This window comes from Nomascus leucogenys, chromosome 17 (genome assembly GCF_006542625.1).
Source record: "Nomascus leucogenys isolate Asia chromosome 17, Asia_NLE_v1, whole genome shotgun sequence".
NCBI classification, from domain to species: Eukaryota; Metazoa; Chordata; class Mammalia; order Primates; family Hylobatidae; genus Nomascus; species Nomascus leucogenys.
This window is the reverse complement of record NC_044397.1, coordinates 92,928,290-92,952,034: the sequence shown is the minus strand read 5'-3', so window position 1 is coordinate 92,952,034 and position 23,745 is coordinate 92,928,290. Positions and strand designations below refer to the sequence as shown.

Here is a 23,745-nt window from a genome sequence, read left to right as displayed (position 1 = left end):
CAGGTAACTAGGACTATAGGTGTGCACCACCATGCCCAGCAAATTTTTAAATTCATTATAGAGTTGGGAGGTAGGGTGTGGTGGCTCACGCCTGTAATCCCAACACTTTAGGAGGCCGAGGCAGTGAAACCCCGTCTCTAGTAAAAATACAAAAAAGTAGCCGGGCATGGTGGTGAGCACCTGTAGTCCCAACTACTCAGGAGGTTGAGGCAGGAGAATGGCGTGAACCTGGGAGGCGGAGCTTGCAGCGAGCCGAGATTGCACCACTGCACTCCGGCATGGGCGACAGAGCAAGACTCCATCTCAAAAAAAAAAAAAAAATTATTATAGAGTTGGGGTCTTGCTACATTGCCAAGACTGGTCTTGAACTCCTGGGGTCAAACATCCTCTTGTCTTGACCTTCTAAAGTGTTGGGATTAGAAGCATGAGCCGCTGTGCCCAGCCTGACGGGGCCTTTTAGTGGGAGGAGTTGCCATTACACTATGTCCTGTAAGCTCCAGACTTTGGAAAAGATTGGTGGACGGGAATGCTATCATGGATGGGATCTTGCCAAGAACCATCACATGTTAATTTACTTGCTTAAACAAAAGGTGTTCTGTTTTTTAACTACTTCTGTGTCTTTACTTTTATTTCATTGTTCGTCATTTTTATTTCAATATTCTTTTCTGGGTTTATTTGAGACAAGTTTTCACTCTGTTGCTGAGGCTGAAGTGCAGTGGCGTGATCATAGCTTTCTGTAGCCAGCCTTCATCTCCTGGACTCAAGCAATCCTCCCACCTCAGCCTCTCCGGTAGCTGGGACTACACATGTGCACCGCTACCACACCCAGCTAAATTTTTTTTTTTGTATTTTTGCAGTGATGGGCTTTCACCAGGTTGCCCAGGCTGGTCTCAAACTCCTGAGCTCAAGCAGTCCACCCACCTTGGCCTCCCAAAGTACTGGTATTACAGGTGTGAGCCACCGTGCTGGGATTACGGGTGTGAGCCACCGTGCTGGGATTACGGGTGTGAGCCACTGCACCTGGCCTTTATTTTAGCATTCTGTTCAGTGTTTCACATTGGCCACTTAGCTAGATCCGTTTGTCTTCTGCACTACTGTGCCGATCCAGAGTATATGCTAAGACAAAGTGCTTTGGAGGTAAAGTTTAAAAAATACAACTTCAAAATAGTACTAGTAATTTGATCCATTCACAAAAGGACAAAGGCTAGACGGACGTGAAGAAATGAATCATTTACGTGATGATTGGGGTGTTCCTATTATGTGTGATTGTGTGTCTTTTGCCATTTCATTTTGTATTGCTATAATCATTCTGACAATGAATACAAATCAAATAGCACTCAAAATCGTGACGGATACGGAACCTCATTGATGAGTCAGGATAGACTGTGGGTACCTGGATGGTAGAGACACAATATAGTAGACTTTGGGACACAGAGGGTGGAATGACCTTTGGTGGCCCAGGAAAAGTCCCGCCTGTGAGATGTCCCTAGCAAAATTGAGACCAGGAGTGCCGATGTGCATTATCATCATGAACATGTATTGGATGCTTACTGTATACCAAGCACCAGCCAAGTACTTCCATGTTGTTCTTCATTTAGCCCTCACGAGCCCATGAGATAATCACTATTCACATTCCATTTTACAGAAGACAAAACAGAAATAATTTGCTCAAGGTCACACAATTAGAAAGTAGTGGAATCTGGGCTGGGCGCGGTGGCTCACACCTGTGATCCCTGCACTTTGAGAGGCTGAGGTGGGTGGATCATGAGGTCAGGAGTTCGAGACCAGCCTGGCCAACATGGTGAAGCCCCATCTCTACCAAAAAATACAAAAATTAGGGAGGCTGAGATGGGCGGATCACCTGAGGTCAGGAGTTCGAGACCAGCCTGACCAACATGGAGAAACCCCGTCTCTACTAAAAGTACAAAATTAGCCGGGCATGGTGGTGCATGCCTGTAATCCCAGCAACTCGGGAGGCTGAGGCAGGAGGATCGCTTGAACCCGGGAGGTGGAGGTTGCTGTGAGCCGGGACAGCACCATTACACTCCAGCTCTGGGCAACAAGAGTGAAACTGTCTCAAAAAAAAAAAAAAAATCTGGGCGTGGTGGTGCATGCCTCTAGGCCCAGCTATTCAGGAGGCTGTGGCATGAGAATAGCTGAGGTTGCAGTGAGCCGAGATGGTGCCATTGCACTCTAGCCTGGGTGACAGTGAGACTCCGTCTCAAAAAAAAAAAAAAAAGTAATGGACTCTGGATTTGACCTTGAGCACCCTGTACAAAGCCAACACCTCATTTGACAGGTCAGGAACTGTTTTCCAAATGTTCTCTTGGAAAGCTGGGTGTAGTGGCTCACAACTGTAATCCCAGTATTTTGGGAGCCTGAGGTGGGAGGATCACTTGAGCCCAGGTGTTCAAAACCAGCCTGGGCAACCTAGACCCTGTCTCTGCAAAAAATACAAACATTAGCCAGGCATGGTGGCTCACGCCTGTAGTCCCAGCTACTCTGGGGGCTGAGGTGGAAGGACCGCTTGAGCCCAGGAGGCTGAGGCTGCAGTGAGCTGTGAGCACACCACCGTACTGCAGCCTGAGTGACAGAGCAAGACCCTGTCTCAAAAAAATGTTACAAATTTTCTCTTAGGAGTCAGCTAACTTTCCTGTGAATCTTCCCTTTTTCCTTGAGCTAATGAGGGAGGTTGCCCATCAGATCTCCTTTTGCCCAAATGGAACACATTGCTTTTCCTTAGAGACCCTTGATCCATGGTCAGTCTAGACCCTATTGGGTTGATGAGTAAGTTTCTTTAGGAGCTCTGTGAACAACTTTGAACTGGATGCAAAGTGTGTGCTGGTGCACTGATGTGTTTTTTTGGGGAAAGCATCTATAGCTTTCAGCATATTCTTGAGAAGGGTTTGACTTAGAAGTCTCCTGACTGTACTGTTTTCAGTCTTGTTATCTCCCTCCAGCAATTATATTTTATTTTTTGAGATGGAGTCTCACTGTGTTGCCCAGGCTGGAGTGCAATGGTGAGATTTCGGCGCACTGCAACCTCTGCCTCTGGGTTCAAGCGATTCTCCTGCCTCAGCTCCCAAGCAGCTGGGACTACAGGCATGCGCCACCAGGCCCGGCTAATTTTTTTTGTATTTTTATTAGAGATGGGGGTTTCACCATGTTGGCCAGGCTGGTCTCGAACTCCTCACCTCAAGTTATCCACCCACCTCAACCTCCCAAAGTGCTGGGATTAGAGGCGTGAGCCACCGAGCCCAGGCACGTTAATTTATTTTTAACTGGAAGCTGCTTTCCTATGTCAATCCTCTAAACATTAATTTTTATAAAAGTGTGTAAAACCTTCCTAGGAAAGATAAAAATAAATTTAAAAAATTGTTTCTAAATGAAATGTCAGTATCAGAGTTTGAACAACCACTTAAGCTATGGGGTTTTCCGAAATGAATAACCATTAACTGTGTTTGGTTTTCAGCCCATCTATTAAGTGTATTCAGTGTTTTCAGGCCTATCACAATCGTTTTTCCTTTTTTTAAAAAAAAATTAAGGCTGGGTGTGGTGGCTCACACCTGTAATCCAAGCACTTTGCAAGTCCGCGGCGGGTGGATCACCTGAGGTCAGGAGTTTGAGACCAGCCCGGCCAACATGGTGAAACCCCATCTCTACTAAAAAAATAAAAATTAGTAGGCCGGGCATGGTGGCTCACACCTGTAATCCCAGCACTTTGGGAGGCCGAGGCGGGCGGATCACATGAGTTTGGGAGTTCGAGACCAGCCCGACCAACACAGAGAAACCCCGTCTCTACTAAAAATACAAAATTAGCCAGGCGTGATGGCCAGGTGCCTGTAGTCCCAGCTACTCGGGAAGCTCAACCAGGAGAATCGCTTGAACCTGGGAGGCAGAGGTTGTGGGTGAGCCGAGATCTTGCCATTGCACTCCAGCATGGGCAACAAGAGCGAAACTGCATCTCAAAAAAAAAAAAAAAAAAAAAAAAAAAAAAAAAAAAAAAATTAGCTGGCTGTGGTGGGGCAGGTCTGTAGTCCCGCCTACTCGGAAGGCTGTGAGGCACGATAATCACTTGAACCTGGGAGGTGGAGTTTGCAGTGAGTCGGGAGGCTGCCATTGCACTCCAGCCTGGGTGACAGAGCAAGACTGAAAAAACCAAAAATTAAAAAAAAAAAACAGTTCCCTCCTAAGGTTCAATCCAATTCATTTAAACTTTTGCGTGTTTTTCTTATGTCAGTTAAAATAGGGATTCAATATCCTTAGAAATATAGCCTTTTCTGTTTTAAATATAACATCTAAAAGTTGTAGTAAAATACAAATAACAAAAATTTACCATGTTCATCATTTTTAAGTCAAGTTCAGTGGTGTTAGATACATTCCTATTATTGTGCAATATCATAGACTTATTTTTTTTTGAGACAGAGTCTTGCTGTGTCCCCCAGGCTGGAGTGCAGTGGAATGATCTCAACTCACTGCTGCAACCTCTGCCTCCCTGGGTTCAAGCGATTCTTTTTGTTGTTGTTGTCGTTTTTTTTTTTTTTTTTTTGAGACGGAGTTTTGCTCTGTCGCCCAGGCTGGAGTGGTGGAGTGCCGTGGCATGATCTCGGCTCACTGCAACCTCCGCCTCCCGGGTTCACTCCATTCTCCCGCCTCAGCCTCCTGAGTAGCTGGGACTACAGGCGCCCGCCACCATGCCTGGCTATTTTTTTTTTGTATTTTTTAGTAGAGACAGGGTTTCACCGTGTTAGCCAGGATGGTCTGGATCTCCTGACCTCGTGATCCGCCCACCTTGGCCTCCCAAAATGCTGGGATTACCGGCGTGAGCCACCGTGCCCGGCCTCAAGCAATTCTCTTGCCTCAGCCTCCCTAGCTGGGATTACAGGTGTGCGCCACCACGCCGGGTTAATTTTGTATTTTTAGTAGTGACAGGGTTTTGCCATGTTGGGCAGGCTGGCCTCGAACTCCTGACCTCAGGTGATCTGCCCACCTTGGCCTCCCAAAGTGCTGGGATTACAGGCGTGAGCCACCGCGCCCGGCCAGCTTTTCAATCTTCCAAATTGGGGATGTACTTAAAAAAATGATCTGAAAAAATTTTCCTTACACTTTAAAATATGAACTTGAGAGTTTTTTTGTTTTTTAATATGGAGTCTCACTCTGTCGCCCAGGCTAGACTGCAGTGGGGCGATCTCGGGTCATTACAACCTCCACCTCTCGGGTTCAACCAATTCTGCCCCAGCATCCCCAGTAGCTGAGATTACAGGCGCCCCGCACAACGCCGGGCTGATTTTTGTATTTTTAGTAGAGACAGGGTTTCACCATATTGGCCACGACGGTCTCAAAGTCCTGAACTCAGATGATCCGTCCACCTCGGTCTCCCAAAGTGCTGGGATTACAGGCGTGAGCCACTGCGCCCGGCCAAGTCTGAGGGTTTTAATGAACATCTTATATATTCTGGTTGATTTGAGCAAAGCTCCTGCCCACTGCCAGGCTTCGGGTTCGGCCTCCCCCAAGCCGGATCTCCGGATCCGCAGCCCCCTGGGCGGGGTCTCCATGGCGTCCGCGCCCACGCGGGACAGCGCGATGATGTCACGTCTGCAGGTCCCGCCCCCACGTAGGTCTTGGCCCTACGGACCCGGCGCCCAGCCCCCGCTGGCCCTGCCAGGCCCAGGCCGCCCGCTGGCCCTCCACCTCCTGTCCGGACAAGGGGTCGCCTCGTGGGGAAATTAGTGTGGAGTTCCCACGCCCGTCCCGGGGGAGGACGCGGGCGGGGCGCCCGAGCTGCGGGGAGAGGGCGATTCCGCCCCAGGCTGAAACCAGTTCGCCCAGAAGCCAGTGTCCCCGCAGGGCGGGACAGCCACGCGTGTTCGCGTCGCTCCCGTCACTCAGGCGGCAGGGGGTGGGCCTAGGGAACTATCCAATCAGGACTGGCGGGGGCGGGGCCGAGAAAAGTATCCAATCAGGGACGCCCAATCGGAATCCGCGGAACTGCCCGATTTACAGCGCCAGGGGACGGACCGGGAAATTCTCCAATCAGAGTCGCCGACGTTGGCAGCACTGTCCAATCAGAAGCGCAGCTTCCCGAGCTCTGTCCAATCAGGCCCCTGGGACGGGACGTCTCCGTCCTAGCCGTGAGTGCCCCGCCTGCCTCTAGCGGTACCCGGCGACCCGGTTCCTGTCGCGCTCACCTGCGCCGGTAGCGGAGAAATCGCCCCGGGACATGGTGAGTGTGGCGCAGGAGAGGATCCCGGTGCGGGGCGGCAGGAATCGGCGACCGCCCGAGACCGCGGCTGGGGGGAGCTGAGGGACGCTGGGGTCGGCCCGGGCGAGGGCGGAGCAGGACGGGAGCCTGGGCCCCGGGGGTCCCGCCCGGCCCCGCCTCCCGCGCTGAGGCCGCAGCTAGGGCGCTCCGAACTCCGGATCCCCGCCCACCTCTGGCCCCAAGGCTGCAAAGCGGGGAGCGGCGCCGGGAGCCCGACTCCGTCCCTGTCGTCTCGGGGCCCCCGCGTCCCTGCGCTCCCGACCCCTCACGCCCCGCCCGGGGCCGCGACGCCTCTGAGGTTTGGCTGCGGCTTCGGGACCCCCGGGCCGCGGGAGGCAGAGTCGCCCGACCCCGCGGTGCGGTCCAGGCTGCCCCGGGACCCGCCCTGGGGCCGACGCCGCGGTGCCTCCTAGGGTGCGGGTCCCTGGTGGGTGCCGCCTCCGTCCGCGCTCCCGCGACTCAGCTCCTTGGAGGCCCCGCGCCCCCGGCCGCGGTCTCTGGGGGACCCCGGGCTCCTCCCGGGACAGCCCGGGAGCGGTGGGGCCTCGGAGGGAGCAGATGAGGGGCGTCTCTGACGCCGCCACCTGCAAAGGCAGCCCCTGGGGGCGTGCGGGATTTCCTCCCCTGAGTCCCGGTTTTCCTTCTTGAGGACTTCTTGTCCCCTCTGACCCCAAGATGCCTGGGGTAGGTAAGGGGTAAAAAAAAAAAAGGGTTCCTGGTCCCTGGGTTCTCACACACAAGGAAGAAATGTAACTGAAAAGACTAGAGAAACAAGAGAGAGCGAGGACCCCAAAAGCAAACGCTCGCAGACCCACAGTGGGGACGCCCGGGAGGCTGGTGTATTAATGTCCTCGGACTGCTGTAGCAACTGACTGCAAACGAGGGGGCTAAAACCACGGAAATATATTCTTTCACGGTTCCCTAGAAAGTGTGGATTTCAGGAACTTTCTCAGATCTGTTTTGAGTCCTAGCAATGGGATTCTTTGCTGAGGGAACACCTGAGTTGAGGGTGAGAGGGCGTCCCTCGTGGTAGCCTGGCCAGACTTGACCCCTCCCTGGGTTTGTCACTGTGAAAAAGATTTTCACTTTTTCGAGTCAGCATTTTTTAGTAAGTGAAACGTACATTTAATTAGTAGAAGTTGGAAGGTAAAATATTTCCAGGCTGGGCGCGGTGGCTCACGCCTGTAATCCCAGCACTTTGGGAGGCCGAGGTGAGCAGATTACTTGAGGTCAGGAGTTGGGGACCGGCCTGTCCAACGTGGAGAAACCCCATCTCTATTAGAAATACAAAAATCAGGCCGGGCTCGGTGGCGGGTGCCTGTAGTCCCAGCTACTCGGGAGGCTGAGGTGGGAAAATCACTTGAACGCGGAAGGCGGAGGTGGCGGTGAGCTGAGAACGCGCCATTGCACTCCAGCCTGGGTTTTCCAACGGGGTGAATTTCAGGAAAAAAATTAAAGTCTTTGTCTTACATTCCATTTGTTAAACATTCCCTGGAGTGTGTGTAGTTTCTCAGATCTGTTATTTTCTTTTTTCTTTTACTACTACTATTTTTTTGAGAGCTCTGTTGCCCATGCTGGAGTGCAGCGGTGCGATCACAGCTCACTGCAGCCTCCGCCTCCTGGGCTCAAGCGATCTTCCTGCCTCAGCCTCCTGAATACAGGGACTCCAGGTGTGTGCCACCATGCCTGGCTAAGTTTTTGTATTTTTTTGTTTTTTAGGGATGGCGTCTCACTTTCTTACCCAGGCTGGTATCGAACTCCTGAGCTCAGGTGATTCTCCCGCCTCGACCAGCCTTGTTCTTTTCTTTTGAATGACAACAAATAGGATTCCAGACTTCAAAATGTTACTGGGGAGAAGTCTCAGAGAAATAGAGAAAAATCTCCTTTCCACCACAGGTGCAGAAAAATGAATACATTGCCACGAAACATGTTGCAGATAAATTATAAAAATTTACCAAAATATGTTATTCTCCTTGACACGGTAGAGAATTTTTGACAGTGGATGATTCTGTTCTGCTTCCAATACTGCAGTACCCATTCCTTAATTCTATAATACATTTTTTGTTGTTCCTGAAATAGGTAGAATACAAGATATTTTTCTTGTTTAGATGACAATTTGTCCCAGCTCCATATATTAAAGTGTTCATCATCTGCATTGCCGGCCCTGGCAGTGATCAGATTTCCCCAAACACAGGGGCTGCCTCAGGGCTGTGTTCCTTTGTTTGTTTTGTTTTGTTTCGTTTTGTTTCGTGACAGGGTCTCACTGTATTGCCCAGGCTGGAATGCAGTGGTGCTGTCTCGGCTCACTGCAATCTCTGCCTACTGGGTTCAAGCAATTCTGCTGCCTCAGCCTGTCAAGTAGCTGGGACTACAGGCACCTGCCACCACGCCTGCCTAATCTATCTTTTCTTTTCTTTCTCTCTCTTTCTTTCCTTTCTCTCTCTCTCTCTTTTTTTTTTTAAGAGGAATTTTCACCCAGGCTGGAGTACAATGGCAGGAACTTGGCTCACTGCAACCTCCATCTCCCGGGTTCAAGCAATTCTCCTGCCTCAGCCTCCTGAGTAGCTGGGATTACAGGTGCCCGCCACCACGCCTGGCTAATTTTTGTATTTTTAGTAGAAACGGGGTTTCACCATATTGGCCAGGCTGGTCTCGAACTCCTGACCTCAGTTGATCTGCCCGCCTCAGCTTCCCAAAGTGCTGGGATTATAGGCGCGAGCCACTGCACCTGGCCATTTTTATGTATTTCTAGCATATACAGGGTTTTGCCATGTTGGCCAGGCTGGTCTCGAACTCCTGACCTCAGGTGGCCCGCCCGCCTCAGCCTCCCAGAGTGCTGGGATGTGAACCACCATGCCCCCAACCAGGGTGTTTTAAAATTGGCGGCTGGTCACAGAGGTACCCTGTGCCTGGCTGTGCCAAGATTTCAGACACCCAGGAGGAAAGCACATCTTTAGGGTAAACACATTATTGCATAAACAGTTTCAGCACAGAAAGCAACTCCTCTATTGGGATGAGAACCCTCCCCAAATCCAGGCTCACTTATGCCAGCCAAGGGCCAACTTTTGCAGGCAGGACTTTCTAAGGTCAGGGGCCCTCAGGCCTTTGGGTTGGCTCTTCCTGCAGTGCCCCCCACCAGGCCACTGGACAGGTGTCTTTACCACAGAATTATTATGGAAGGCCCCTATGAAGTAGGATGAGACCACACTGCAGTAATGATTTCACTTGTGCTGTTTAGGGCTCCTGGACTTAGCCAGTTAAGGTAAATTCCATTGGCTGCAATGGAATTATTATTTTTTTAATTTCCATTTTTATTTCAGATTCATGGGGCACATGTGTAGGTTACAAGGGAATATTTTATGATGCTGAGATTTGGGCTTCCATTGAGCTTGTCACCCAGATAGTGGACATGGTAGCCGTGAGGAAGTTTGTCAGCCCTTTCCCGCTCTGTCCCTCCATTTGGAATCCCCAGCATCTATTGTTTCCAGTTTTATGTCCATGTGTACCCAAGATTTACTTCCCACTTCTAAGTAAGAACATGCCATGTTTGGTTTTCTGTTTCTGCATTAGTTTGCTGAGGATAATGGCCTCCAGCTGCATCCATGTTGCTTCAAAGGACATGATTTCGTTCTTTTTTATGGCTGCGTAGTATTCCATGGTGTAGGTGGACCACATCTTCTTTAGTCCACTGTCCGTGGTCACCTAGGTTGATTCCATGTCTTTGCTATTGTGAATGCTGCTGCAGTGAACACACAAGTGGTGTGTTTTTGGTAGAATGATTTCTTTTCCTTTGAGTAGGTGCCCAGTGGTGGGATTGCTGGGTTGAATGGTGGTTCTGTTTTTAGTTCTTTGAGAAATCTCCATACTGTTTTTCATAGAGGTTGTACTAATTTACATTCCCTCCAACCATGTATAAGCATTCCCTTTAACAGCCCTGCCAACATCTGTTATTTTTTAACTTTTTAATAACAGCCATTCTGACTGGTGTGAGATGGTATCTTTTTTTTGTTGTTGTTTTTGTTTTTGTTTTTGTTTTTTGAGAAGGAGTCTCGCTCTTCACCCAGGCTGGAGTGCAGTGGCGCGATCACGGCTCACTACAGGCTCTGCCCCCCGGGGTTCACGCCATTCTCCTGCCTCAGCCTCTCACGTAGCTGGGACTACAGGCGCCCGCCACCTCGCCCGGCTAATTTTTTTTTTTTTTGTATTTTTAGTAGAGACGGGTTTCACCGTGTTAGCCAGGATGGTCTCGATCTCCTGACCTCGTGATCCGCCCGCCTCGGCCTCCCAAAGTGCTGGGATTACAGGCGTGAGCCACCGCACCCGGCCGAGATGGTATCTTTTTGTGCTTTTTATTTGCATTTCTCTGATGATTAGTGGTGTTGAGCATTTTTTCATATGCTTGGACCACAAAGGTCTTAGAAAGCCAGGTGGCTTATTAAGTTTCTGTATTATTCTCTTCCTGCCCCCGTTACTATTTTTTACTGGAGAGAGGCACCAATTCCTGCACAGCATAACTCTGGCCAGTAAGTCAAACTTAGACCTGGGTGTCTTCCAGGGACAAGGCATTGCCCTGAGTGCCAGGGTAAGTACAAAATAAGTCCAACCCCCGAGGGGACAGCTAGTCAGTCCCCTTGGAAACACATTGTTTGCAATGGTTGGGACACCCCAAGCAGGACTTAACATGGTCAGGCTGGCCGGGCGCGGTGGCTCACGCCTGTAATCCCAGCACTTTGGGAGGCGGAGGCGGGCGGATCACGAGGTCAGGAGATGGAGACCATCCTGGCTAACACGGTGAAACCCCATTTCTACTAAAAATACAAAAAATGAGCCTGGCGTGGTGGCGGGCGCCTGTAGTCCCAGCTACTCGGGAGGCTGAGGCAGGAGAATGGCGTGAACCCAGGAGGTGGAGGTTGCGGTGAGCCGAGATTGCGCCACTGCATTCCAGCCTGGGCAACAGAGAAAGACTCCGTCTCAAAAAAAAAACAAAAAAAAAAACAAAAAAAAAACATTGGTCAGGCAGTTGGGTTAGCAGGGCCCCCCGTGTGACCTCCCACTGTGGGCCTCCTGTCCTAGGGTTCTCAGTGTAGGCCGATTAATTCAGTTTAGTCCTCAGTTTCAGAGGCTCTGCCCGAGGCATCATTTTCAAGCAGTTTTGCACGTCTGTGATACTGGTTCATTGACCTCTCCAGTATGGACGACACCTGGAGGTGTCCTTTGTGGAAAGTTCAGGAACTGGGGCCACTTGCTGCTGTCTCAGCGTTGTCAGGTGTGATCGGAGGCTTCGTGGCCAACCTGAATTCAGAGCACTCACAGCTGCATGCGACACTTCCTTCAGGAAGAGTGAATTCAGAGCACTCACAGCTGCATGTGACACTTCCTTCAGGAAGAGTGAATTCAGAGCACTCACAGCTGCATGTGACACTTCCTTCAGGAAGAGGGGAGCGTTTCAGTCTCAGCTTTGAAAAGAGCAGCTTGATTTCAGACAGTTCCAACCAAGGTCAAGCCAGTCCTTCACTGTGGGCAACTGTGAGTGAGCCACATGGACCAGCCAGCACCCCTGATGTTTTTCATAGTTCAGGGCCTTCCCCGGGAGTGTCTAACTCTGCAGTGTTTCCTGAATTAGAGTCGTGTTCATTGAGCCTAGCCCTGCTGTCAGGTCAGCATAGTGAAGGCTGAGTTAGCAGTGGACATAGTGAGGATGAATTAGCAGTGGGCAGTGTTAGGTTTTAGCTTAGAGTCAAGTCCACGCAGTTGGGATCTGAGTTCAGAATTCTATAAAACACTGAAGGCTTTTCTTCTGCAGCAGTAAAGCCTAGGTATTGCCGGGTTGGCCAGCTGTGTTCCAAGATCAAGTTGCAAGCAAGAATTACCTAAGCCCTTTTGGTTTCATGAATCTTAGAGTCCAAATTGACCCAGTTAAAAATATGCACATCTGGTTTGAAAACCATCAACTCTTGAGGTTGTCAGAAATAGATTTTCATAAGAGCGTATTAACAAACTAGAAACTACTACTTCAAATTCCAAAAGTATATCTGCACTTAGAGATTGCTTCTCTTTTCATTTGTTTCCCTTTTCCCTGAACCTCCAATAGGAAAAATGATAGTAAAAACCAGTTGTGGAGACCTAATCTTATTTCTAATACTTAGAGTTTAAATTCCAATCCATGCACCAGGGGCAAAGAGGAAGGAAGTTGTGTCTGTCACTTTAAAAAAAGCAAAACAAAACAAAAAACTGATTGAGATGATCCCTGTAGTGTTTTTAAAATGACAAAGATTTTTTTACCATTTTCTCTCATTTTTATCACACATGCCGATGTGGTAGTATTCCTCATCTCTTAGAGCTTCTGGTGGCCCCAGGTGTTCCTTTGCTTGTGGCACCATAATTCAGTCTCTCCGTCCATCTTCGCGTGGCCACCTTCCATGTGTGCTTCTGTCTTCATGTGACATTTTCCTCTTACAAAGACACCAGTTGGGGGAGGGGGGAGGGATAGCATTTGGAGATATACCTAATGTTAAATAATGAGTTACTGGGAGCAGCACACCAACATGGCACATGTATACATATGGAACTAACCTGCACGTTGTGCACATGTACCCTACAACTTAAAGTACAATAAAAAAAAATGGCTAAGATGGTAAATTGTATGTTATATGTGTTTACCACAGTTAAAATATTGGAGAAAAAATCCTTGGAATATAGTAGATGCAGGTTCAAATCCTGCCTTCAGCATTTATTAGCTGAACTGATGCTAATAAAGTTCCTTAATCTGCAAAAAATAAAAATAAAAAAATAAAGACACCAGTCATATTGGAGTAGGGCCCATTGGATTAGGTGATGTCGTTTTACTTGATTACATCTGCAAGGACCCTATTTACAAATAAGGTTATAGTCACAGGTACCAGGAATTAGGACACGGACATATCTTCCTGGGGGACCACTTCACAACAAACCACTGCCAGTTCGGCATTTACAGGGCTAGCATTATGCTAGCAGGGAAGACCATGGCTGGTCAGGAGGTAAACCAGGGGGAAGCAGGGAACACTCCAGCCTTTTTTAAACCAGCAGCAGGTTTTAAAGCATGGAGTGTCCCCTGCTTCCCCAGGGTTTACCTAAAATTGTGCTCCAGCCTTGGGAATTAACTTTCTTTTCCCTCCCAATGCAACACAAACTTTTACCATTTTCCTCACCCAAAGCTTACCTTTCAGAACATGGGGCCCTTTCTCCTACCTGGAGGAGAGAACAAAAAGGCTGCTCTTTGTTTTCTTTTTTTCTTTTTCTTTTTTTTTTTTTTTTTTTTTTTTTTTTTGAGCTGGAGTCTCCCTCTGTCGCCCAGGCTGGAGGGCAGTGGCGCAATCCCAGCTCACTGGAAGCTCTGCCTTCCAGGTTCACGCCATTCTCCTGCCTCAGCCTCCCGAGTAGCTGGGACTACAGGCGCCCGCCACCACGCTTGGCTAATTTTTTGTATTTTAGTAGAGACGGGGTTTCACCGTGTTAGGCAGCATGGTCTCGATCTCCTGACCTTGTGATCCACCCGCCTCGGCCTCCCAAAGTGCTGGGATTACAGATGTGAGCCACCGTGCCTGGCCCACGCCCAGCTAATTTTTTCTATTTTTAGTAGAGACGGGGTTTCACCGTGTTAGCCAGGATGGTCTCAATCTCCTGACCTCGTGATCTGCCTGCCTTGGCCTCCCAAAGTGCTGGGATTACAGGCGTGAGCCACCACGCCCGGCCACCCAGGATTTTTTTTAGATGAAGTCTTACTCTTGTTGCCCAGGCTGTAGTGCAGTGGCACGATCTTGGCTCACTGCAACCTCCACCTCCTGGGTTGTTCAAGCTATTCTTGTGCCTCAGCCTCCCAAATAGCTGGGATTACATGCACATGCCACCACGCCCGGCTAATTTTGTATTTTTAGTAGAGATGGGGTTTCACCATGTTGGCCAGGCTGGTCTCAAACTCTTGACCTCAAGTGATCCGCCTGCCTCAGCCTCCCAAAGTGCTAGGGTGACAGGTGGGAGCCACTGCGTCTGGCCAGTGCCCAGGATTTTTATTGCTGGCTGATCACATAAGCATCCCCTGCCTGGTATGTACACAGATTCCATTTCCAGAAGGAAAGCAGCTGTTCAGCATTAACAGTGGTGTTTGCACCATGAGTAATCTGAATTAGGGTGGGGTGAACCTTCCCAAAACCCAAGTTCCCAGACACTAGCTAAGGGCAACATTGCCAGAAAGCCTTTCTAAGGGTAAAGTCTAAGACCCGCACTGTTAACTTCTTTCTGCATATGGGAACTTTATTATTAAAAAAACACTGCAAATACACTGCACTATGAGCACTTAAGGCTGACCCAGGGAGCTCATACCGTTCCCCGTGCCAGCACGACATTCCTGTGGATACTCTGCTGCTCTGTGAGTAGGGTGTTCTAGCATCAGAATTGCTGCGTGACAGTATTTTGTCTGTCTCCTGCTCATAGATGGCGAGTTGATCTTTCTCAGAAAGCAGGTTTGAAGGAACCGTGCATCTTGGGGGTTCCATGCACCTGTGCCCAATATGCAATATACAAATAATGAGAAATTCAGAGTGCAGCCTCTAGAGTGATATGTGGGGAATCACTTCCTCCTGGAATTTGAGACACAGAATTTTCTAGAAAGGCACTATTGAGTCCATTGTGTCTTTTATAACCATTGAAAATTCGTAGTTGGCCAGGCGCGGTGGCTCACGCTTGTAATCCCAGCACTTTGGGAGGCCGAGGCGGGCGGATCACGAGGTCAGGAGATCGAGACCACGATGAAACCCCATCTCTACTAAAAATACAAAAAATTAGCCGGGCGTGGTGGCGGGTGCCTGTAGTCCCAGCTACTCGGAGAGGCTGAGGGAGGAGAATGGCGTGAACCCGGGAGGCGGAGCTTGCAGTGAGCCGAGATTGCGCCACTGCACTCCAGCCTGGGCGACAGAGCGAGACTCCGTCTCAAAAAAAAAAAAAAGAAAATTCGTAGTCAAATAGTTTGGACTTCAGGTAACTCCTTTGTAAAGTGGGACTCTTAACTTTATCCTTAAGATTAGCAATAATACTTTTGTTTTTTTGAGACTGAGTCCTGCTCTATCACTCAGGCTGCAGTGCAGTGGCATGATCTTGGCGCACTGCAACCTCTGCCTCCTGGGTTCAAGCAATTTTCGTGCCTCAGCCTCCCAAGTAGCTGGGACTACAGGCATGCACCACCATGCCCGGCTTTTTTTTTTTTTTTCCAATAGAGATGAGGTTTCACCATGTTGGCCAGGCTGGTTTTGAGCTCCTGACCTCAAATGATCTGCCTACCAAGGCCTTCCAAAGTGCTGGGGTAACAGGCATGAGCCACCACACTTGGCCCAGGAATATTTTCTTTTGGCTCTGGTGAAAAGAGCTGTTTTGTCATTGTGTGCACCCCACTCTGTGTATACTTAGTGAGTGAGTGTGCCTGTGTGTATGAGAGAGAGAGAGAGAGAGCGTGTGAGAGAGAGAACCCAGAATTAATTGTTGGGCTTCCGTTACTGAGGCTCGAAGTATAGGGAATGTGTGGAGGTCTACGTTCTCGTGTCTTTTTCCTCTTTCCTAAGGTCTAATTTCTCAATAACTTCTAGTTTCCAAGTTAAAATCAATACTTCTCAAAAGAATGTTTTTATTCAGCCAGTTGGACCTGGAGTTCTTTAAGATGCTATGGCTACCTGGCCCTTGTTGCAACTTGAGTCCCCTCAGGCCCCTGGGCCTGATGTTTGGTGAAGGAAACAGAAGGGAATGTTCCCAGTCCTTCGGTGTTTTTATCCTGTAAAACTTCATTCAGTTTTGACCCTGTTCTTTGTGTAGTGCTGAAGGATGGTGTGTGCAGCAGGGGAGGAGCTGAAACGGTTTGTGTGACAAGGGACTGATGGTCTTAAAATACAAATATTTGTTTCACTTATATAGGATTTGTTTGATATCTCCAATGTGGTCTGAATCCTTTTGATAGAGAATAATGTCTTCAGTTGGTCCCAGTAAAAGTATAGAGATAAATTCAGTGTGTTAATGGTCCTGTGAAATCTATGAGGACGTGAGTGTAGACAGGAAGGAAGAGGTGTGACAACTGAGGCACAGGGTAGATGTAAGGGGACCACAGAATCTTGTTTGAACTGCATACGAATTGACTACAATGCTCCTGGGCTCTCGGTCTCCACCATCCTCCCATAAATATGTTAAATGTTTTAGGACTCAGTGGTCTTTGAGGATGTGGCTGTGGACTTCACCCTGGAGGAGTGGGCTTTGCTGGATTCTGCTCAGAGGGACCTCTACAGAGATGTGATGCTGGAGACCTTTCAGAACCTGGCCTCAGTAGGTAAGGATGACATCATTCCTTCCTTCATGTAGTTATTCTTCGAGAACAGGTATTTCTTACACATCGGACCTGGTAAATAAACTGGTAAATAAGACAGACGGCCAGGCGCGGTGGCTCGCGCTTGTAATCCCAGCACTTTGGGAGGCCGAGGCAGGTGGATCACGAGGTCAGGAGATCGAGACCACGGTGAAAGCCCGTCTCTACTAAAAATACAAAAAATTAGCCGGGCGTGGTGGCGGGCACCTGTAGTCCCAGCTACTCGGGGAGGCTGAGGCAGGAGAATGGCGTGAACCTGGGAGGCAGAGCTTGCAGTGAGCTGAGATCGTGCCACTGCACTCCAGCCTGGGTGACAGAGCGAGACTCCATCTCAAAAAAAAAAAAAAAAAAAAAAAAAAAAAAGACAGACATAGTCACAGGTGTCGTAGAGCTAGAATGTAATGTTTTTCCATGAGAATGAGAATCTGTATTTCAGCTTTTTCTTTTTGTGGAGAAAGCGCCCTTCATGTCGTCATTGTGGATATAGCTTTGATAGGCCTGGTGAAATTTGTTTGTGCAAGCCAGTGAAAATTTGATTTTTTTTTTTTTTGAGATGGAGTCTCACTCTGTCGCCCAGGCTGGAGTGCAGTGGTGTGATCTCGACTCACTGCAACCTCTGCCTCCTGGGTTCAAGCGATTATCTGGCTCAGGCGCCCAAGTAGCTGGGATTAGAGGCGAGCGCCACCATGCCCGGCCAATTTTTGTATTTTTAGTAGAGGCGGGGTTTCACCATGTCAGCCAGGCTGCTCTTGAACTCCTGACCTCATGATCCACCTGCCTCAGCCTCCCAAAGTGCTGGGATTACAGGTGTGAGCCACCGTGCCTGGCCATGATTTTTTTTTTTTTAATAATTTTTCTATGCTTACTAATACTGTGTTTATTGAGTTGCTTACCTTTTTGACCATTTTATGTTTGATGAAGTCCTGAGATAGCTAAACTCCTCAGTGTCGTTTTCTGCTAACAAGTGCCTTCTTATATGATTTGTGTGTTTTTTTGGTTTCAGATGATGAAACTCAATTTAAGGCCAGTGGGTCAGTTTCTCAGCAGGATATTTATGGAGAAAAAATACCCAAGGAATCTAAAATAGCCACATTCACCAGAAATGTTTCCTGGGCCTCTGTTTTAGGAAAAATTTGGGACAGTCTTAGCATTGAAGATCATCCCACAAACCAGGGGAGAAATCTCAGGTGAGCTGCACTCGCAAGAGAACACAATATTTCAGGAGAGAATCTTAGTCTGTCATTAAACTTTAAAAAAGCAAGCAAACAGAAAACTCATCCAAGCCTAGCTCCAAATTTGCTTAATCCACAGAATTTTTACAAAAAGTATTTCTTTAAATGTGACATAGACAGTGAGTGACATTAGAAACATAATTTAGATGGAAACCATTATCAAGAAACCCTAGGCCGGGTACAGTGGCTCACGCCTGTAATCCTAGCACTTCGGAAGGCTGAGGTGGGCAAATCACTTGAGGCCAGAAGTTCGAGACCAGCCTGGCCAACATGGTGAAACCCTGTCTCTACTAAAAATACAAAAATTAGCAGGGCATGGTGCCACAGGCCTGTAATCCCAGCTACTTGGGAGGCTGAGGCAGAATTGCATGAACCCAGAAGCAGAGGTTGCAGTGAGCTGAGACTGCACCACTGCACTCTAGCCTGGGTAACAGAGTAAGACTCTGTCTCAAAAAAAAAGAAAAAGAAACCCTATACATAAGAAACACTGTTTTAATAATGGCAGTGGTCAAGCCGTCTTCCAGGGCATTCAGTTTATTTCATTTTCAGACAGTTCACATGGGGTGAAATACCTATGCTTTCACTGAAAATGGTTAAGAGATAGTCCTAATCCTAATAAATACTAACAAATCATTATTAATCAAACCAATAACATGCTTCTCATTTTTAGTAGAAATCATGTGTTGGAGAGACTCTGTGAAAGTAATGATCAATGTGGACGAGCCTTCAGCGAGATTCCACATCTTAATCTGTACAAGAAAATTCCGCCTGGAGTAAAACAGTATGAATACAACATGTACGGAAAAGTCTTCATGCATCGCCGTGCATCCCTCAAGAGTCCCATCACAGTTCACACTGGACACAAACCGTATCAGTGCCAGGAATGTGGGCAGGCCTACAGTTGTCATTCACACCTAAGAATGCATGTGAGAACCCACAATGGAGAGAGACCCTATGTGTGTAAATTATGTGGGAAAACCTTTCCTCGTACTTCCTCCCTCAATCGGCACGTAAGGATTCACACTGCTGAGAAAACCTACGAATGTAAGCAATGTGGGAAAGCCTTTATTGACTTCTCAAGTCTTACTAGTCATCTCAGAAGTCACACCGGAGAGAAGCCATATAAGTGTAAGGAATGTGGGAAAGCTTTCAGTTATTCCTCAACGTTTCGAAGACACACAATAACACACACCGGCGAGAAGCCATATAAATGTAAGGAATGTGGGGAAGCCTTTAGTTATTCCTCAACGTTTCGAAGACATATGATTTCACACACTGGAGAGAAGCCACATAAATGTAAAGAATGTGGGGAAGCCTTCAGTTATTCTTCGGCTTTTCGAAGACATATGATAACACACACTGGAGAGAAACCCTACGAATGCAAACAATGTGGGAAAACCTTCATTTATCTCCAGTCCTTTCGAAGACATGAAAGGATTCACACTGGAGAGAAACCCTACGAATGCAAACAGTGTGGGAAAACCTTCATTTATCCCCAGTCCTTTCGAAGACATGAAAGGACTCATGGTGGAGAGAAACCCTATGAATGCAACCAGTGCGGGAAAGCATTCAGTCACCCCTCCTCCTTTCGAGGACACATGAGGGTGCACACTGGAGAGAAACCCTATGAGTGCCAGCAATGTGGGAAAACTTTCAATTGGCCCATATCTTTACGAAAACATATGAGAACACACACTAGAGAGAAACCCTATGAATGTAAACAGTGTGGGAAAGCCTTCAGCTTGTCCGCTTGCTTTCGAGAACATGTGAGAATGCACCCTGAAGACAAATCCTATGAATGCAAGCTATGTGGGAAAGCTTTCTATTGCCACATATCCTTACAAAAACATATGAGAAGGCATACCGCAGAGAAACTCTACGAATGCAAGCAGTGTGGGAAAGCTTTCAGTTGGCCTGAACTTTTGCAACAACACGTGAGAACGCACACTGTAGAGAAGCCCTATGAATGTAAGGAATGTGGGAAGGTCTTCAAATGGCCATCGTCTTTACCAATACATATGAGACTGCACACTGGAGAGAAACCTTATCAATGTAAGCATTGTGGGAAAGCATTCAATTGTTCCTCATCCTTAAGGCGACATGTGAGAATACACACTACAGAAAAACGGTATAAGTGTAATGTAGGACATCCTCCTGCAAATGAATTCATGTGCAGTGCTTCAGAAAAGTCACACCAGGAGAGAGATCTGATCAAAGTTGTAAATATGGTGTTGCCTTTATGAGTTACTTATCCTGAAAGTGGACACTTAAGGAGTGTGTCTGTAGTTCATTTGCAAATAAACATTTAGGTGAAAAATAATTCTCCAAGTACTCTTAGCTATCCTACATGAATTTTAACAGGTAGTTTCTTACAATTCAGTAAATAAAACTTTCATCTTAGAGTGTTTTGGACTCATGGATGATTTGAAGTGTATTTTTAATATGCAACTAGGTTCAAGTTTTATTTCAAGGCCGGGCGTGATGGCTCACGCTTGTAATCCCAGCACTTTGGGAGGCCGAGGCGGGTGGATCACGAGGTCAGGAGATCGAGACCACGGTGAAACCCCGTCTCTACTAAAAATACAAAAAAAAATTAGCCGGGCGTGGTGGGCGCCTGTAGTCCCAGCTACTCGGAGAGGCTGAGGCAGGAGAATGGCGTGAACCCAGGAGGCGGAGCTTGCAGTGAGCTGAGATTGCGCCACTGCACTCCAGCCTGGGCGACAGAGCGAGACTCCGTCTCAAAAAAAAAAAAAAAAAAAAAAAAAGTTTTATTTCATTTCTTAAATTGTAACCGACTTAGTGTGGCAGGTATTGGATATCACTTATCTATTTTATTTTCCACCTTTCTTACTGGGAGTATTTTTATTGTTTGGCCAGAGGAGCCTTATTCCATTTTCTAAGAAGTAGTTGGCAGAATTTTGTAATTATGCAAAGTTATTTAAGGAGTATAGCCTCAAATGAATTGTCATGTTTAATGTTTGCCCTTTGCTGTTTGTCTTTGCTTGTGATTGTAAATTGGAGAGTAGACTTTGACTTGTGATATGACAGAAATCCAGAGTTGCAGATGGTTCTTCTGCATTGTTGTCAGTGTGGGTAATGTTAGGAACTTCATTTGCTGGAATGCATTTCCTTTATGGTTCCATGTGCAAATTTACCAATAGCCATAACTTGAATGAAATTTAGAATGAAGAAGTGAAGACGTAAGTCATCGCTGAGCTTTTGGGGTCACATTAAATGGAGATGGACAGATGCATAGGGGCTTCGTGAACATCAACCTTCAGCTTATTTTCCAGATTCTTATTCCTGCCAATCAAGAGTACCATCAAGAGAAACACTTGAGTGCTTGATTTCCATTGTGTCAGAGGTGCTTGATTTCCATTGTGTCAGAGGTGTAGTCTTCCTCAGACATCTCCATTAACTTGGTATCAGGGATATGCCTTTGTGGTCAGTCACCTACAGTCTGGATTTTTCTCAAAACCCTGTATGACCTCTTGACCACTGATTCAGACTGTCTTGTTTGGCCATCTCTGAGCTTCTGATTCTCCCGTTCTGTAGATCTTTTTTTTTTTTTTTTTTTTTTTTTTGAGACGGAGTCTCGCTTTTTCACCCAGACTGGAGTGCAGTGGCTCAATCTCGGCTCACTGCAAGCTCTGCCTCCCGGGTTCACGCCATTCTCCTGCCTCAGCCTCTCCGAGTAGCTGGGACTACAGGCGCCTGCCACCACCCCCGGCTAATTTTTTGTATTTTTAGTAGAGACGGAGTTTCACCGTGGTCTCGATCTCCTGACCTCGTGATTCGCCTGCCTCGGCCTCCCAAAGTGCTGGGATTACAAGCATGAGCCACTGTGCCCGGCCGTGTAGATCTTAACATATTTGCATGGGGTCTAATTTATATAGTGAACACCTTGTTATCTTAATACTTCCAGTGGCTCTGTGATCCTGATTCCACCACGAAAGCCACAGTGTTGCAGTCAAAGAAGAAAAACAACACATGGGACTTTGTACCCTATTGCATTTTTAAGTGTGCCAACCCAGTCCTATGTGAGAACAAATACCTTCCTCATATATTAGATTTAGGGAGATTTCTGTTACTCTGAACTAAAGGCAGTTTCTTGATATGGGTTAAATTATGAGGTTTGATTATGTATCATTAAAAATAATGTGGATTTTGTTTCAAGGAAAACCTTCTCTAGATATTTCTTAGAAATATTCTGTTTAGCTGGGCACAGTAGCTCATGCCTGTAATCCCTGCACTTTGGGAGGCTGAGGTGGGCAGATCACTTGAGGTCAGGAGTTTGAGACCAGCCTGGTTAACATGGTGAAACCCTGTCTCTACTAAAAACACAAAAATTAGCTAGGCATGGTGGTGAGTGCCTGTAACCCCAGCTACTTGGGAGGCTGAGACAGGAGAATCGCTTGAACCCAGGAGGCACAGGTTGCAGTGAGCCAAGATCACACCACTGCACTCCAGCCTGGGAGACAGGGAAAGACTCCCACCTCACAAGCAAAAAAAGAAAAAAATATCCTATTTACTGTGCTTTCAAATTAGTTGTTTAGAGACTATATTAATTTCCCAGGGCTGCCATAACAAAGTACAAAAACTGGGTGACATAGGAAAACAAACTTTTTGTTTCTCAGTTCTGGACCCAGAAATCCAGAAACAAGGCATTGGCAGGACCATGCTTTTTCTGAAGATGCTAGGGAAGGATCTGTTTCAGAACTCACCTAGCTTCTGGTAGTTCCTTAGCTTGTGGCAGCATAACTCTAATTTTCACATGGCATTCTCCCTGTGTGTGTGTCTCTCCATGTGAGAATATTTTTATACATACACACCACTCATTGGGTTAGGCCCCACTCTACTTCACTATGATTTTACCTTAACTAATTACGTTGGCAACAACTCTCTTTCCACATACTGATGTACCACGAATTAAGATTTCAACATAAAAATTTTGGGAGACCCAATTCAACCCATAACACTAAGAAATGTTATTTTTTGTTTACTGAGAGAATTATGGATTTCAAATCAACTTCGTAATTTTGATAATTTAAGCATGTTACATTTTGAATCAGTATTACCAGGTATATACAAATACAGGTATTTTTTGTCATATAAATGTTATTTTTAATTGCTATATACTTCACATGTGCCATTAAATTTTTTTTTTTCTTTTTTTTTTTTTTTTTTTTTTTTTGAGACAGGGTCTCGCTCTGTCACCCAGGCTGGAGAGCAGTGGTGTGACCTTGGCTCACTGCAACCTTAATCTCCCAGGTTCAAGTGATTCTCCTGCCTCAGCCTCCTGAGTAGTTGGGATTACAGGCATGCACCACCACACCCAGATAATTTTTGTATTTTCAGTAGAGATGGGGTTTCACCATGGCCCAGGCTGGTCTTGAACTCCTGACCTCAGGTGATCTGCCCACCTCAGCCTCACAAAGTGCTTGGATTACAGACGTGAGCCACCGCGCCCAACCTAAAATGATTTCTTATTTGTGGTTAATAACAAAAAGTGGAAATAATGGTTTTGTCAATGCCCTCTACCCAGAAACCACCAGGATCACACTGGTAGTCAAAGAAAATTCGCTGTGTTGAGTTCACGTTCGAACACATGATCAAGAAAGGGCTGTGGCTTGTATCAGTCAGAAGGTGTTTAAAAGGAGTTACTATCAGATTTGGCCTTGTGTTCTGTGATTTTGGTGAGTGTTCAAGGAAGCCAGGCTTTGGTCTGGATTGGATGTTCTCAGGTCACGAATATAATTCTCTGGGAACTCCCAAAGTTCTCATCTACAAAGCAGAAGTTAATTGGAGCTGAAAACTAACCAGTAAAGCAGCAGCAGCCAGTCATATTGGGGAGAAGAGGGGAACGTTTGATG

The 23,745-nt window shown here is 47.2% G+C and overlaps 1 protein-coding gene across 2 annotated transcripts; it reads left to right on the top strand.

The window, feature by feature from the left end:
* The first annotated feature begins 6,082 nt into the window (after positions 1-6,082).
* ZNF555 (zinc finger protein 555) lies at positions 6,083-20,331 on the top strand. 2 transcript variants are annotated; one of them, XM_030795851.1, is made up of 4 exons: positions 6,083-6,223; positions 16,478-16,604; positions 17,644-17,827; positions 18,543-20,200. In XM_030795851.1, exons 1-4 carry the CDS (start codon positions 6,221-6,223, stop codon positions 20,113-20,115), a joined length of 1,887 nt encoding a protein of 628 aa, XP_030651711.1. In that variant the 5' UTR covers positions 6,083-6,220; the 3' UTR covers positions 20,116-20,200. The 2 variants fall into 2 exon arrangements, with proteins under 2 accessions (XP_030651711.1, XP_030651712.1); XM_030795852.1 differs by having other exon boundaries at positions 6,092-6,223; positions 18,546-20,331.
* The last annotated feature ends 3,414 nt before the right edge of the window (positions 20,332-23,745 follow it).